The 17,841-nt window shown below is 39.2% G+C and overlaps 1 protein-coding gene across 4 annotated transcripts in view; it reads left to right on the top strand.

The window, feature by feature from the left end:
• The window catches only part of RTTN (rotatin), a 160,501-nt gene that overhangs the window by 117,945 nt on the left and 24,715 nt on the right, over nucleotides 1-17,841 (top strand). For all 4 annotated transcript variants that reach the window (XM_053206000.1, XM_027069160.2, XM_053206003.1 and 1 more), the window contains 5 exons: nucleotides 883-1,078; nucleotides 3,499-3,589; nucleotides 6,086-6,239; nucleotides 8,129-8,266; nucleotides 11,405-11,622. In XM_053206000.1, the coding sequence (XP_053061975.1) occupies nucleotides 883-1,078; nucleotides 3,499-3,589; nucleotides 6,086-6,239; nucleotides 8,129-8,266; nucleotides 11,405-11,622 (797 nt within the window). The remainder of the gene's footprint in view (nucleotides 1-882; nucleotides 1,079-3,498; nucleotides 3,590-6,085; nucleotides 6,240-8,128; nucleotides 8,267-11,404; nucleotides 11,623-17,841) is intronic.

Genomic DNA, 17,841 nt, shown 5'->3' with positions numbered 1-17,841 from the left:
TAGGTAGATAAAATGTGGTAAAATAGTAATACGTAGGGATCTGGGTGAAGGTATATGGGAATTCTTTGTACTCTGTACTTTCTGTAAATCTGAATTTGTTAAAAATAAAGTGTTCCTTTAAAAAAGAAATAAGAAGTGAGGGTTATGAGGGAAATCTTGATGTAGGTTAACAAACATAGCTTTCTTGGTAACAGTCCTTTGCTGAGTTTTCTGGGAAAGGTCCACAATCTCATATCCTCAGTTCTAAAATCCAGAATCTCTGAAAACTTAAGTGTTCTCAAAACTTACTTGGTATAAAACTTGCCCATACCTGAATTACAGTTGCTGCAAAACCTGACCAGTACTGGTTTGAGGTTGTATTTGTTCCTTTCTTCATCCAGCTTACTGTGATTGTACAAGTGTTACACTAGAGAAATAGTTACTTCATTACGTGGTATTGCCCAAATTCTCATTGGAGGTTAGTTAATGTATGGTAGGTACATGCATCTTATTATTTTCCTGAAATCTAAAATATTTTGAATTCTGAAGCACTTCTGGCCCCTGGAGTTTTAGAAAAAGGGTCGGGGACCATCTATTTGTTCCTCAATGTCTGAGTGCTTGAGGGCACGAGGGCACAAAACCATGCTCTGCCCATCTCGTCTTGGCTCTTACACTGTCATCCAAGGCAGACGTACACACACACACACACACACACACACACAGTGGAGAAGTTGGATATCTGCTTCCTTGACCTCAGGTTTGTGATGAGCCGGGCCCTGGGGAGCTCCCCAGTTGTCTCTCTTTGGCCCTCTTAGGGGCTTTCCTCCGGTGATCAGAACTTGCGAATGTTGTACATGAACACAAAGGAAACAAAACTGTGCTAATTTTTATGCTTATCCTCAGTAATCGGTCAGCATGAAACCACGTCGGCACGGCTTCCTCGCGACGCGTCCCTTCCTGCCGCTCTGCCCAGGCAGCATGTGGTGACGCCGCCTCTCCTCGCGGCGGTGTGCAGCCTCCTGGACGGCCTCCTGGCGACTGCGCCGGGAGACACTGCACGCGCTTTTCGGCAGGCCCGTCTCGTGGAGCTTCTCTGTAGGTAAGAGAGGCCGGGCAGCAGAGACGAGTTGGTGCAGGACTCCTTGCGTGCCGGGAAGGTATCTCTGTCTTCTTTTTGGCTCACTAGACTGCGGGGTTTTGCTTTTGCCAGAATTGTCCTGACGGTTTCAATTTAGATCTGTTAAAGTACTCGTACGGGTTTGTTACGCTGACTGTTACTCCCACCGTCGTGATTTTTTTTTGTAATTCAGAGGTTCTGAACCTGATTTGTCTTGCACCATACTCAAGAACTGTGGTGCAGTCCCTTGGTCATTCTAAATGGAAGTGAAGGGCTTTGGGGATTCACCTCTGTAGGGCTATGTCAGAATAAGGGCCATGGGTTGAAAATCGTTGTTTAAATTCATTTGGAGTTTTTTCATTACTGGGGATTAAACTCTTTATTACATAACACTCTGATAAAATTTAGAAGATCATGATTTCGTTCTTTCATTTAGCTAATGTGAATGAGCTTCTGGCTGGACCTTTGCATTATCGTGTTGGTTATATGTATAGTGAGAAAGGCTGTAGATACTGAATCAGTCCCACTTAGGGTCTTCTCACAGGGCATTCCCTCCCTAGTGTTGCAGTCTGGGGGAAGTTACTATTAATCTCATTAATAACATCTGGTTATTGGGGTTAGCATGAGGATCAAGTGATGACGTCTAGGATACTTTTTTTTTCCCCCTCTCTCTCTCTTTTTTTTAATATGAAATTTATTGTCAAGTTGGTTTCCATACAACACCCAGTGCTCATCTCAACAGGTGCCCTCCTCAATACCCATCACCCACCCTCCCCTCCCTCCCACCCCCCATCAACCCTCAGTTTGTTCTCAGTTTTTAGGAGTCTCTTATGCTTTGGCTCTCTCCCACTCGAACCTCTTTTTTTTCCCTTCCCCTCCCCCATGGTCTTCTGTTAAGTTTCTCAGGATCCACGTAAGAGTGAAAACATATGGTATCTGTCTTTCTCTGTGACTTATTTCACTTAGCATAACACTCTCCAGTTCCATCCACGTTGCTACAAAGTGCCATATTTCATTCTTTCTCATTGCCACGTAGTACTCTATTGTATATATAAACCACAATTTCTTTATCCATTCATCAGTTGATGGACATTTAGGCTCTTTCCATAATTTGGCTATTGTTGAGAGTGCTGCTATAAACATTGGGGTACAAGTACCCCTATGCATCAGCACTCCTGTTAGGATACTCTCTTTATAGTAACTGTTCCTTTGCTTTCTTCCCATCTGGATTATTATAGCCAGTGGATTATTACTACCTCCTGTTGACCCCGTAGTCATTTGCATTGCTCTTCTTGAGAACTTTCACTGTCTGAGATATCGTCCTCCTCTTTGCCAAATTGCAGTACTTTCTCTTTCATTTTGGGATATTAAGAAAACTCCAAAAAGAAAGAAGTATCCTTGTTTCACTTCACTTGCCATTACTCATTTACCACTCAGATAATCCGTGAGGTGTGAGTTTGTTCACAGTTACTCATCATCTTTCCACCGTGATAACCTGCTAGACTTGGAAAAGGGAACTGCCTGTTGATTAACTTTCTTCTTGGATGTTTTTCTGCCTTAAGAATGATCAAAATGGAACTTTAGGAATACTCTTGCTTCTCAAGAAGAGCCTGTTGTGAAATTGAGGCCACAGAGTTATTAAAGAATCTTTTATGGCAAAGCCTTAATCATATTCTGTACCTTTTCTTTATTCAGGACTTGAAAACTTTTTCCTGCTTTTTTTTTTTTTTTTTTGCATTATTTTGTTTTTTACTTTGTAAATCAAAACTTATTTCCTAGCAAGTATTTTTCCTGTTTTAAACAGGAAACTAACCACCAAGTTTTTTCTCTTGTTTGCTTCCCTTTTAGAAGGGCTTCTTTATATTTTATTCTGCTTTTCATTAGACATTTTTTCTTCAGAATTCTGTTTCCCATGTTTATTAGATAGGATCTTTTCCTGTGTTCTAAAATAATTATAGGATACCTTTTTATATACATTTATTGTCTTTATGAAAATCTGTTCTCTTTGTTTTTACTTTTCTTTTTATTTGAGTAGACACAAAATGTTACTTTCATTTCAGGTGTACGTCTTAATTACTTAACAAGTTTATGCATTATGCTGTGTTCAGCACGGGCATAGCTACCATCTGTCCTGTTCCATCGCTGTCACAGTATCATTCCCCGTGTTCCCTATGCTGTGCCTCTTATTCCCGTAACTTTCTCGTTCCATGGCTGGAGGCCTGTGCCTCCCTGTCCCTGTCACCCATTTTGCCTCACCCCCCACCTACCTTCCCTCTGACAGCCATTGTTTTCTGTAAAGATCCTTTCTCTTTAATTCTGTTCAAGGTTACATTCAAACTTCAAATACTGATTTATTAATTTTTAATAAGCAGCATACTACTCATCTTTTCTGCTCTTTGCAGCATCGCAGATGCCACCCTCCTAGAGAGCTGTGTCCAGGAGCTCAAGGCGCCACTGCCTTTGTCCCCTCCCGCTGAGCACATGCAGGCTCAGGTAAGTGTCTCATGTCTCCTTCTCGCCTCATGTCTGTTTGTGCGTTTGTTTTAAGTGCCAGAAACATAAATTCTGCTAAGGATATACTAACCATAGGAGAAGGATGAAGATCTTTCAGGATAGACATGGTGTAATGAGGTTATTTGAAATAGGTTACTTAACATTTTAATCTGAGACATCTTTGGATGGCAGAAAAGGGAAGTGAGGTTTAAAGATCTATATTCTCTTCCTAATTCCATTATTAATCAGCTGTAGATGTTTATTCACAGATCTGGATATCTTTGAGCACCATATTAAAAAAAGAAGACATTATATAGACCACCTTCCCATTCTGTGATTTTAGAAGATGTCTAATGTCTATCATTTGCACCTAAACTGAAGTTGTTAAAATAGATAGTGACTAAATTCTATGTATTTTCAAAACCCAACCTAATAAAAATAAATTTATTTTTGTTTTTTTACAGATATTTACTATTTTTAAGTTCTTGATTATAGCTCGAGTCTGTATGTAAAGTATGCTTAATAACTCCTTGTGTAGTTGTTGCTAGTAGAAATGTTACCCTAACTCACAGTTTAAGAAGGGCTACAAGATTTGCTTTGCGGTGCTGTCTTTGGGGTTTCTGACCACGGCAGGCCCCCTCTTATAAGGCTGGGTAACACATCATCTTCAAAATACTTGTCCCAATGCAGTCTGAGCCTTTGCATAAGGCTCCCTCCTCCAGTTCACTGTCCAGCTGACAAATCTTTATTGAGGGTCTACCATGTACCAGGGTCTTGCCTGTGCAAATAAAATAAAGATTCTTCCTCTCAAGTTGGGAGAGCAGATCATGAGCAAATCCATATACACATCTTTCTGAGAAGAACAGCTAACAAAGGCGCCAGGAAATGCTTTCAGAGCTAGGAGGGTAGGGCTTTTCCACTTAGGGTGGTCAGGGAGGGCCTTTCAGACAGTGACATGTAACCTGGGTTAAGTGAGGACACTGCCAGATCCCTGAGATCGGGGTTGGTTTGTTCTATCCAACAAATAGCAAGGAGGCCAGAGTGGCCAGAGCAAATCTGTGGGGGGTCATGAGGCCAGAGGCTGCAGTGAGCTCCATGAAGGCAGGGCTATGACTGTTTTTAGGCATCAGTTGTGTACCCAGTGCTGAGCACAGTGCCTGTCCCATGGAAGGTGCTTGTTCGGTACTTGTGTAGGCCAAATGCTTCTTAGCTGTTTGTCCTCACACAAGATTCCTCATTTGTTCCAGAAAAGTTCTGGAACCTCTTCTCTGCCAGATTGTGTTCTAGGTGCCAGTGACAGATGTGTGAACAAAGAAAACACACACGCCTGTCCATATGAATTCTGTCCTTGGTGCAGAAGACAGTAAGCAGTAAATAAAATGTGAACTGTTTTATCAGCTGGTGACAAATGGTATGGGGCAGGGGTGGCGCCTGGGTGGCTCAGCCAGTTGAGCATCTGACTCTTGATTTCAACTCAGGTCATGATTCCAGAGTCATGGAATTGAGCCCTGCGTCTGGCTCTGCTCTGAGTGTAGAGCCTGCTTGGGATTCATATTCTCTCTCTCTGCCTCTCTGTCTCTCTATCTCTCTGTCTCTCTGTCTCTCTCCCCCTCCCTCCCTCCCCTCGACCGCTTGCTTGCTTGCATGTTCTCTCTCTCGAGCATTCTCTCTCTCTCTCTAAAACAGAAGAAAACAACCCCCCCCACACACAAATGGTATGGGAAAAATGAGTGTGAGGAAAAGGTGTGCGGCAGGGGAGAGGGTGCTGTGTTTGGTAGGGTGGTCAGAAGACACCTCGCAAGGGTGAGATCTGAGCTGAGAGCCGAGGCGCTGAGGAAGCGGGCCGAGTGTGTGGGCTTGTAAGAGGCCTCAGTGATTCCGTGGTTCCCTCTCTGATGTTTCTCGTTTGCTCTCACTTTCCATGGCTTATCTGTTTATGGTAACACTTCATACATTAGATGTCAGACTTATTGTAACTGCAATCAATAGTGTTCAGTACAAAGGCATCAAAAAAGACTCCATAACAATAAGGAAATTAAATGTTACAAACTTGCATTTTACATGATAGGAGATGTGTTGAAGAATGTTTTGTCATCTTTCTTTCTTTATGCAATCATAGGCTTTATGACTTTGGAATGCCCCTTCCTACTTCTTCCAGAATATTGATTCCACAGTTTAGCTACTTAAAAACTATAAAGGCTCTCTTTCTTTAAAAAGAGTTTGAAATTTGGCTTTGAAAATACTGCCTTGTTTGGTATTATCATACTTGACAGTGTTAATGTGATCATTAATGGTATGTTTATAATATGAGAAAATCATGCTGTCTGCTATATATTCATTTTAGATCTTTAAAAATTATGATTAATATTTTGTTAGTTTTTTATGTAACTTATCGTACAAAGAAAGTGACTTACAATGCATACAAGACAGAAATATCACTGAGCTAGGCTTTTCATATGATATGTTTTGTTTTACTTTATCTCTTTTTTCAAATAGGTATCCTCTCTCCTAGAATACCTGTCGTCTTTGTCCAGGCTTCTGCAGTCATGTTTACTGGTAGATCCTGACCTTGTGATTCAGGAAGAGCTTCTGAAACCTCTTACCACAAACATCATCAGGGTCCTCACCATATGCATCAAAGATGTGTTAGGTAAGCTTTATTTTTTTCACGTTTAGTATGGAAGTAAAGCATATTGAGGGACAAAAAAGAATCTTACTCTGCACCAGGTACTCACTTCAAGGTTGAATTTTATGTCGTATTTTGCCGATATTTTGGAAGGCTTTTTTTTATAACGTGTTTTATAGTTTGGGTGTTTTAAGTGGTTCCAGGGGGCCATTTGAGGCAAGTATGTAGTATAATGAAGGACTGTACCCTGTGCTGTCGGTTTAAATGAGGGCAAAGTTCTTAATGTAATGTTAGCAAGTACAGTGAGTTTTAGATATTCATTATTCTTACAAGCTATGGATACAGCCACATGACCTACTTATAACTTATCTGCAATAACAACTATAAGTATCGCATATAATAAAAATTTTGGTAAGGTCCTAAATTATTGAAAAATATACTCTGATGAAAAGTTGAATATAGTACTTAATAGAAGAGAAAATTAAAACAGTATAGGACTTTATCAGAAATAAAATATGGTAATTATTTAAAAGATTTTATAATGAAGTAATTGATAATTTGACTATTGCCAAATGGCTCTTTGCCTATTAATTCATTCTTATTTAGGTTTTTGAATTTTATGGATTTGTTTGGTTTTAGGTAAGTGAAATGTTTTATGATGCCAGCAAATCTAGTCCTCAGTGTCCAATTAGTGTTCAAATATCCAGGTGTAAGAGGAATAATAATTCCTTACTTGGAAATTTTATAAGTGGCAGTGGTATCCTAACTAAGCAAATCAGGGTAGACTGTGCATTCCCTATGAGGGCAATATCACCCTCCAAGAAGTGAAAGGGTGGGGGAAAAAATCTTAATTACGATGGTCTGTGGCCCTTCAGAGCTCAGTTAGTTCAACCCAATAAAGTCATATTTTTTAGTATTTAATTTCTCTTATTGGGTGTTCTTGGGTATGACTTGGGAAGCATTGGTGTTTAGCTCGTGGAAGATAAACAGGAAATATGCAATATCAGTGCTAAAAACTATAGTGCATAGATGGTTGTGACTAGAGGACTTTTGATTCAACACTTGATCCCAAAGTCATGTGGTAAGAGGTGGCAAAGTCATGTGGCAGGATGTCCCAGAGTCATGTGGTGAGATGTCCCAAAGTCATGTGGCAGGAGGTGGCAAAGTCATGTGGCAGGATGTCCCAAAGTCCTATCATGTCTTGGTTGTCATTGGCTGACTGGTGGATGTTTTTTTAATTGATTCTATTGCTTTTGTGTCTGACTTGGGCTTTGAGAATTAAATAAAAATAGTATATGTTTTATTAAGCTTGCTACTGCTCTCTAGCCTCCGTTTGCCACGTAGAGAGGGGAAAAGCTGTCCTTAGGATAGAAGTGAATTGCTCCATTCTCAGCCATAGGCAAAGCTGCAGAATCCTCTTCTGTGTTGTTTTTTTTGAAGGGCAGTACTCTTGGTTCTTCAAAGACATTCTCCTTGCTTTTCTGCCATGACCTTGGCACATTGTGCTTTCTTCCTCCACCCTGCACAAAGGGGAGAAAGACAACAGGAGAAACTTTACTTTTATAAAAGTGGCACAGACAATGCCATGCTTTTACAATATGCACGATATGTGGTTCTGAATTTAAGGCATACTATTCAGTTTGTCATACCTTCTGATTTGTTGTTGAATAGATGTTAATGAGAGGAAGATGTGTGAGTGTGTATTTATTTGTCTTTATGTAGGGGGTAGATGAGAGAAAGCTTTAGGAAACAATGAAAAACTAATGGAAATAAATGTTGGATCATGCTGAATTACATTTATCTTCATATGACACATGCATGACTTTTACTTGAAGTATGATGAAGTATCTGGTGAGCTTTGTATTTTCTATTCTTTTTGTTAATAGCTTGAAATGTTTTCATTAATATTATAGATGTAGAGTTGGTATCAGCTTTTTATCACACATGGACGCATTTATTTAACCTTCTGGCCGTACTCCTGAGGAAAGCCGCTCTTGCCTCTCTCCCGGCTATGACAGTGGTTCTGGCCAAGCACTGGGCAGCAGTGATCGGTAAGAAGATGCACTCATGAGGCTGGGGGTCTTTCTGCTACTAAAAATTAACATAATTATTGGTTACAGTTTCTATATGTGTATTCTCTAAAATTAAGTAATTATAAAAAACTAATTAATTATATTTGAAAGAGAAACCAGGTATTTACTTTGAGAAATCTACTGTGTTCTTGAAGCACCTCCAAAATGCATTTTTGAAAAGTTGAAACCCAGTTGAAAAAACTATAAAAACAAGGTAAGAAAAGCCTGTGGTGTTATGAAGAGACGTGTGATATGACATGATTATAAAACAATGAGACAGATTCTCATGTGTTGGTGTAGAAACCAGTCTCTTTCCTGACATATTTACACTGTAAGTGGGTAAATCGACACCTAAATACTGTATATATGATAACATGGAAACTTATAATAAGTATAGTGCCTTGTCTGAAGATGTAAGGATTTTCTTAGAGTACAGAAATGCTAAGAGTGTAGTTATAGGTATTTATTTTTATAAGATGTTCTTCATATAATTGTTGCCTACTAGCATAAACAAATTATTTATTTATTTATTTTAAAATGTTTATTTACTTTTTTTGAGAGAGAGCACAGCAGGGGAGGGGCAGAGAGTGGGGGGCAGAGGATCCGAAGCAGGCTCTGCGCTGACACTGGAGAGCCCGATGTGGGGCTTGAACTCATGAACTGCGAGATCACGACCTGAACCAAAGTCTGATGCTCAACCAACTGAATCACCCAGGTGCCCCAAACAAATTAGTGTTTAATGTTTATTTATTTGTTTTGACAGAGAGAGAAAGAGCAGGGGAGGAACAGAGAGAACCTCAAGTAGGCTTCATGCTGTCAGTGCAGAGCCCAATATAGGGTTCAGTCTCACAAACTGTGAGTTCCTGACCAGAGCAGAAATCTAAAGTTGGATGCTTAACCAACTGAGCCACCCAGATGCTCCGACAAATTATTCTTTTAAATAACTACTAATTTTTGATGTAGTCTCTTAAATTTTAGCATAGCAAGAAGACCTTTTTTTTTAACATAAATGCTTATAAATAACATTTATGTTACTTTTTAAAAATAACTAGTTTAAATGTATTCAAAATTGAGTTCTATTTTAAGTTTCCATGTTATCACCAATTTTTTTTTTCATATTTTACTTTCTCATTTGGTCGTTTTATAAATTTAGATGAATGATACATTTTGTGACCAGAGTGGTAGTTTTGAAGTAATATTTACAGGGAAATACATGTTCAATCAGAAACAGAATTGTTAGTTGTTTGGACATAGGAGTTCTGAGTTTACCCTAATAGGAATAGCGTCCATTTAGAAATTGTTATTTTGTTAAGAGAGATTAAAACTGAAAGAGATTGTGTAATTGAGATTTTCCTACAGCCGTAGTGGGGAAATTAGTTTACCCCCTGATTCACTCATAATACAAAGCAAGGTCCTACTCATGTAGCATACCTACGCCAAGTGGTCAGATCTGGGCCGCCGCTCGCTCTGATAAAGATTTTATTGGAACACAGTCATACTTATTGCCTGTGGCTGCTTATATACTTACGTGTTGCCTGTGGCTGCTTTCCTGCTACAGTGGTAGTGTTGAAGAGCTGTGACAAAGGCGTATGACCTGTAAAGCATAAAATACTCATTTCCTCTCCAGCCCTTTGCCTTCAGCCCTGCTTGAACACTGTTCACCTGACACGGTTTTCCTGGTGATAAAATAAGGACATATTAAATTAAAAATCTATCTACAAAACACGTGCATGGTAATATGGTGCTAATCAGAAATACTGCTAAACAGCTAGGTTTGATAGTAGTAATGTTTATGGAAACTTAACTAATAAAAATGATCATTGCTAGTGCTTGTCATGGTGTTTTTCCTTGTTTTTAGTTTCCATCCCATGTGCTCATAAATATTTAAAACATCTCATGATCACTTTGTAACTTATGTTATCTATAACAGTCTTTTCTCAAACTCAAACAATATTTAGACATCATTTAAATGAACATAATTCTCATAAAGTGACACACTAAAATATTTTTCTTATGTTACTTAAGAGAATAAGAATTTCTTTAAGCCTGAATCTAGGTAGAAATTCTTACAGTTATAACTCTTATAAAGGTATAAATTCCAAATAATAGAAAAGTAAAACGTAACAAAATTATAAACCCGTGATACTCAGATTAATAAAATAAATATAACACATCAGATGTTCCTTTGATTAAATCAGTGCTCACAGGAGGAAATTAATGACTGATTCAGCATAGATTCTTTTGAGTTGGCTTGCCTATTCTTTCTAATCTGTGTTATGTTTGCAAATTTGTTCATAACCACTCTTGTTCTCTATTTAAGTTTATTTATTTTTGACAGAGAGGGAGAGAGAGAGAGAGAGAGAGAGAGAGCAAGTGTGAGCTAGGGAGGGGCAGAGAGAGAGAGGGAGACACAAAATCCGAAGCAGGCTCCAGGCTCTGAGCAGTCAGCACAGAGCCTGACACGGGGCTTGAACTCACGAACCGTGAGATCATGACCTGGGCTGAAGTCGGACGCTTAACCGACTGAGTCCCCAAGGCACCCCTCTTGTTCTCTATTGTGAACTGCCATGAAACCTTTGTTTCTACATCATGTCAACACTGCATAGTCTTGTTTTAAGTACTATTTAGCATCAACTTGTTTGAAAACAGAAACATAACTACACAGTGATCTAGATAATTCAGAGTACAGTTACATTAATTTTTTTAGGGTAGCCCTGAAATAAAAATTAAAATGTTAAAAATTCTAGAAACTTTGTGGATCTCAGTAGACCCCAGAGGGATCAATATTCATATATATGTGATCCTCTTATTTTGGGACTTAGCAAATACTGTGTATATGTCCATTCGTGCACGTGCGCGCACACACACACACACACACACCTTCATACGAAAAACAACCCATATAAAAAGAATGAAATGAAAATTAAATATATCCCTTGATTGTGTTGTCTTAATATTGACTATTTTTAAACAAACACTAGAGTTATTCTCATGATCCTTATAACTACTGATAACTTTACTTCATTAGAAATAAAAAGGCTATAAACTTAATTACTCAGATCTGATTCACTTCTTTAATTTTGAAGTTGTTTTCAAACATTTGCATATCTCTTTTAGATATGTTGTGCACTTGTGTGGGTTTGTCTATAACCTGCCCCACCCTGTGTACTGCCAGCCTGCAGTTCCTTTCTGTCCTCTTGACTGAAGAAGCAAAGAGGTGTCTCCAGGATAAGGATAAAACAAATTTATGCCACAGTCCATCAATCGCTTCACTCCTTGACAAAACTCAGGAAAATCAGAAATCTCTAGAACGACTTAATGAAGTAATTCTTAAGGTATGTGATTTCTTGGTCTTTCAAAACTTTTAGTGTTTCAGTAAATTGACTTTCAGTCTTTGTCTTGTACAAATCTTTTTCAATCATTTGAATTAAAAAGTGATTAATGTTCATTTTGACCATTTAAATAAAGGTATATGAAGTCAAATTAACAATCTCCTCTGTGTTCCTGGCCCTCTGATGTTGGTGGCTAGGTTCTTTAATGAAAATGATATACAAATTCAAAATGAAATAGTAGAAATCTAAATCCAGCAGTTCACCAAAATAGTGTGCCATGCCATGACTAAATATTATTATTACATTTATATTATTTATATTTATAATAAATATTATTTATTCATTGTAATAAATAATATATAAATGATCAATAATAAATATTTATTATAAATAAAATTTATACTTATAATTTATAATATATTTCAGCAATGCAGGTATAATTCATAATGTTTTGCCGTTTTAAAGACACGTCTATGTCTCTGAAAATATGACATTTGATTTATATAAGTGAATTACATATATTTAAGGTAGTTTGTATATAGAGGTAGGTGGACTTAATTGGCACATTTGTGAGAAAATGCCACCTTTCTAAACTATGCTGCCTTTGTTATAAACTTACTTTCTGCACTCCTAAAACATGAACCAAGAATTTCGTTCATTGGAAAACACTCTAAAATCAGTAAAGTATGATTTTATAAATAGATTAACAAAAAAACTTTGAAGTGTTTCCTAAGTTGCATAGTTGTTTTTACAAATAGGAAATTGCTAGATTTTTCAGTATTAAGAATCCCTCTTTTTAATAGTCATATGGTTTTATGATTTTCAACTTCTTGCTGAAAGGTAGAAAAGAAGTAGACTTTTGCCTTGAAGGATTTGCTTCCATTTCCCAGTCAGCCTGCCACATTTTATAAAGACAGAAGATTGCTCTAGTCTGCCGATTTGTTGCCGTCCCTTTGCTTCTTAGAATTAGGGGGTTTTGCCCCTTTTCTGCCTGTGGGAGTTATGGATGTACAGATCTTGCTGGAATGGCCACTTTTGGGTTTTGGGCAGCAGCCTCCGTTATGTGGGAGCACTGGAGACAAGGCTGATAGAGGCAAGGACGGCTCCGGTCCAGCTCGAACCTGCCCCAAGCTTAGGGCTATTGGCAGACTCTTGTCTCCGTCTCCTTTGCCCAAGGGACTACAGTTACGTTCAGAGCACAGATAAGGAGCCTGATAAAGGTCCCACAACATTTTCTCCCATCTCCAGCAGCTCCTTGGGAAGCTGAGATTCTAGGGGGAAGAGAGCCCCACAGCATTGCTCGAAGTCACTTACTCTTAGGAGGCCCCAGCTTCTCTGTAGCTACTGCCTCCTTGCTCCACTCAGCTCAGAACCCAAGCTGGATGGCTGTGTGCCAGTTATCTCATTCCCCATCAAAGCAACAGGCTTTATCTGATTTTGCATTTGAAAGCCTATTGTAAGAGGAAACTCAAATTCACACTTTTTCAGTGGTCGCCCAGCCCCACTTCAAAAGCACTATTAATCTCCTAACTTTGGCTTTGGTGGGGCACCTTTCTCCTGGGCTCTTGTGGACACACTTTCCCCTCAAGGAATGTAAGGACCTGTGGAGCCCTGCATCCGTTTCTTTCCCTCAGTGAGGGCAGTGCACCTCCCCCGCCCCCTGCCCAGGCCCGGAATGCCCTGTCTCTCTGGGAGTCTTGAACGCAGCCATGACCATGGGTCCTGCAGCCAATCCTGGACCAGGTGAAATTGAAAGACCTCCAGCTAGGCCAAACCAAATGTATTTTACTTCCCAGCTGTTTTTCTTGCTTGTTGCTGGTGCGGTTTCAAGAAATCATGATTAGGCTTGTGATAAATATGGGTCCATGTTGGTTGATGAACCAGATTAAAATAAATGTATGTAGTAAAAATTCTGTGCCACAGGAATTTTCTAAATTTACCTTGCCCTTATTTTTCCTTAATATTTTGTAATACTGTTCATTGTAAAAGTTATCATTTATAATCTTTTGCTGTTACCTTCTTGGCCAAAGAAAATGAGGTACCCTAGAGCCACAGGGCATCTCAATGATTTTCCTAACGACTAGCCAATTTTCCTCTCCATTTCTTCCAAATTACAAAAGACACAAAGTATTCTATGTGGATATGGATACTTTAACCAATTATAATAACTATTTTTCCTAATAAATCATACTCTTCTTGTTCATATAAACAGTAGAATATGAATACATGACATTTGTTAGAAGGACACAAGCAAGTTCAAGACAAAGAAAGTAAAGAAAGGAAGTGCCTGACGTGAGATGGGACATTTATTAACGAGCTTTATTAAACTACAAACACTATGTTTTCTTTGCTCTGCCCTATATAAAGATATGTGAATTAAAATGTTATTAAAATGTGAGTTACGAAACAGCAACACATAATGATAAATTACATGTTTTTTAATATACGTGAATGTAGGCTATGGGTTGTGGCAGGTTTTATACAAAGGAAAGTAAACTGCACTCTTTAAATTATCGGAAGAAATAGTATACTAAAATCGTGACCTTCGAAAGTTTATTTCGATTACCTGTAAAATCTTACTCAAAAATATTAGATGTGTGACCTTAAGCACATCACTTAACCTCTTGTGATTCAGTTCTTAAAATGCCAATGCAAAAGGAGAGAATTGTATTAAGCTTTAGCTGGTGCTAAAACTCTCCATCCTCCTCATACATTATTATGTTGTAATTTCAATTAAAATGTTTTGGCAGAGAATCTTTAAAACAGCTGCTTTATCGCACTCTCCCACAGAGGATACATGTTAAAAGTTTGCATTTGGTATTTTTATCTTAAATAATGTACAAGTTTATTTTTTCATAATTCCAATTTGAGGAGGTTTGAGGGTTTGAACATGCTCTGAGAAACTATTATGTCTTTTGACATATATGTCTTACAATACAAATGTTTTGACCATGGAGACCATATTATCTTTTGACCGTAACGTATTGAACAAATACGACTTAATGGTGATTTTGCCTTACCTAGTGAGATACTCAGCATGTTTCATTTGCAAATAAATGTGGATCACAAGATTAATACAAATGCTATAATAATAGATTTTGCTCATAATTGAGATATTGAATTAATTGTGCTCCTTGTATTTGGTCTGATATCTAAGGGTAGTAATGGAAGGAAACAAAAAAGTCTTATTTCACATTTTTAGGAGATATATTTTGCACTAGTGTTTAGTGAGTGGTGAAGTTCAAGAGTAAATCTGTTGGAGAGAAGAGCTTATCTATTTGAGATACTGCTGTGTCAGTCAAGGAGTATTCTCTATAATTTAAAAAACCTGTTCTTTATATCAATGCTTTTTGGAAAGAAAGCAAAAAGTCTTGACCTGGAATACCTAGATCACTTAATGTATAGAAGGAATTAGATCTAAAAAGAGCATAAAATTGGGGAGGGGCAGGGGCGACTGGGTGGCTCAGTCGGTTGAGCGTCCGACTTCGGCTCAGGTCATGATCTCGCGGTTCGTGAGTTCAAGCCCCGCGTCAGGCTCTGTGCTGACAGCTCAGAGCCTGGAGCCTGTTTCAGATTCTGTGTCTCCCTCTCTCTCTCTCTCTCTCTGACCCTCCCCTGTTAATGCTCTGTCTTTCTCTGTCTCAAAAATAAATAAACATTAAAAAAAAAAATTAAAAAAAAATAAATTGGGGAGGGGCAGAGAGAGGGAGACACAGAATTGGAAGCAGGCTCCAGGCTCTGAGCTGTCAGCACAGAGTCCAATGTCAGGCTTGAACTCAAGAACCACAAGATGGTGACCTGAGCTGAAGTCGAATGCTTAACTGACTGAGCCACCCAGGCACCGCAAAAGAGCATAAAATTTAAGTAAATTACGTTGAGTCCTGATTTTCTTTCTTTCTGTGGTTGACAAAAAGACAAACTGTTTCTTGCTCTGTATCCTCCTCCTCTTTTGTGTGTCTGCATCATCCAGTAGCTGGTGTCCGTCCCTTCAGCTATCTGACATGTAATCTTAGCCTCCCCTTTCTTGTCTCCAGGGCTTCTCGTGCTTTGAGCCCCGTGCTCCTGCTCTGTGCACAGATGCTCAGAAGGACTTCTCAGTCTGAAATAAGTGCTACATGGAAAATTATAGAAATTAAATCCTCTACTCTGACCTTTGGTGTATGTTGAAAAGTATGTGGATTTACTATAGGTTAGACCTGCTTGTTTTTTGTTTGTTGTTAGTTTTTGGCTTTCATATCTGTTTTTCTGTGTACACATTTTAAAGTGCCTAACAGGTTTACAAGTTTTATATGCAAAGTAAAAGACGTCTTCCTTCATTTTCCTCTTCTTAGAGGCAACTATTCATACCTCGTTTAGCTGATTGTTTAATAGTTTCCCTTCCGTGTCTCTGAATAACATGCTTTATTTGTCTATCTTGGTTATTCCATTGTGGACATTATCTGTTGACTTCCTGCTTTGGAAAATGAGACTTGAGTTCCCTTTCCAGGCCCCACCCACCTACCTGGCCGCAGTGGACTCCCTTCTCATTTCCCTGCCATCCTGTATCTTCACGGTGGCTAGAGATGAGGCAGCATGGGGTGGTACATCTGTGAAAATGCTGTGCACGGTTGAACTGTGTTGCAGACAATGTCTCCCTTTCTCTGCCTGCACAGCTTCCTTTTTTCTTAGAGGTAAATTGTATTATTTTTAAATTTGCTGAGTTTTCTGTTATCACTGATTAGCTCCATGCTCTTTGCCAGCAATCGAATGTCCTCTCAGTATATTCAGAAATGTCAGAACTTCGTTAGCTTCGTGTTCTAGAAGCGGTCACTCCCAATTCCTTCTGACCTGCTTGGTGTGCAGTGAGATCCTGGGGTCTCCATTCGCCTTCCTCCTGGGGAATTCCTGCAGTCTCGTGTCTCCCGTGTTCTCCTTTCCTGCTTCACTCCTTCTTTGGATAGTCTGTTCTCTCGTCGCTTCCAGAACGAAGGTGCATAAGCAGCTTTTTCGAGGTCTAGACATCTGAGTCTTTTTCGACCCTTACATTAAATTCATACTTCAGTGAGAACTGTACATTGGAAGTCCTTCACTTCAGAATTGAGAAGGCCTTGTCTCTCCCCTTTAACTTCTCATGTTACTGTAGAAAAGTCTGAAGCCATTATGATTTCTGGTTTCTCTCTCCTGGGAGTGTTAAGAATCTTTTTTTGGTCTTCAGCATTCTGCATTTTCCTGATGAAGTTTCGGGGGGGAGGGATCTATTCAATCTAATTTAATCTAATTTAATATAATTGTGCTGGTCTCTCTTGAAGTTCTTTCCATCTGACATCCCATCTACTTCGTGTCTTCTATATGTTTGGGACTCCTAAGTTTTCTTCTTCCTACATGGTCTCTTTTCTTCTCTTTTTTACTCTTTATTTTGATTTCTGGTTTCTGGTTAGGGGATTTTCTCTGGTACATGGTAATGTTGGTTGTCTGCTGCATTTAAAACTGGGGGACTTAAAGTAGACTGGAAGCCCTGGGCATCTGAGTGGAGCCTGTCAACTGCAGGCTGTACTGTGTAAGGCGATTGGGCCGGGGCCCTTTGTGGCCTGCCTTCTTGAACTTGTCAGATTCCCTAAGAATCTCTCATCTCCTGCCTGGAGCTGAAAAGCCAACTGCCAAATGTTTTGTGGCAAAGTGGAAGGAAGAGAGCTGAGGTCTTAGAAATTAATTTGCATGTATCACTTAATCCTTCCTGTTTTCAGTGTAATACCCTCACTTGGAAATATGCCTCATTTCTGTCAGTTTAGAACCCTTGTTCTTCTTCTTTTTTTTCATGTTTATTTTTGAGAGAGAGAGAGAGATAGAGAGACAATGAGCAGGAGAGGGGCAGAGAAAGAGGAAGACATCGAATCTGAAGCAGGTTCCAGGCTCCGAGCTGTCCGCACAGAGCCTGACCCAGGGCTCGAACCCACAAACTGCGAGATCTTGACCTGAGCCAAAGTCGGACACTGAACCGACTGCACCACCCAGGTGCCCCAGTTTAGAACCCTTCTAATTCATCCTGTCCAGAGACCAAGTCTCCGGTTTCTTATAAGGGGTGGGGAGGAAGAGTGGCTTGGCTGTGCAGAGATTGGCGGGTGGTGGGCAGAATCTGTTCATTGAGCTGCTTCTCAGAGTTTTTTCAAACAGTCCTTCTTTGCTCTCACTTCCAGGAGTACCTGCTGCTCAATTCTCTCAGCTGTTGGCAATTCATTCTATGGA

The sequence above is a fragment of the Acinonyx jubatus genome, chromosome D3 (assembly GCF_027475565.1).
Source record: "Acinonyx jubatus isolate Ajub_Pintada_27869175 chromosome D3, VMU_Ajub_asm_v1.0, whole genome shotgun sequence".
Lineage (NCBI taxonomy): Eukaryota > Metazoa > Chordata > Mammalia > Carnivora > Felidae > Acinonyx > Acinonyx jubatus.
This window is presented reverse-complemented; position numbering and strand designations above follow the sequence as displayed.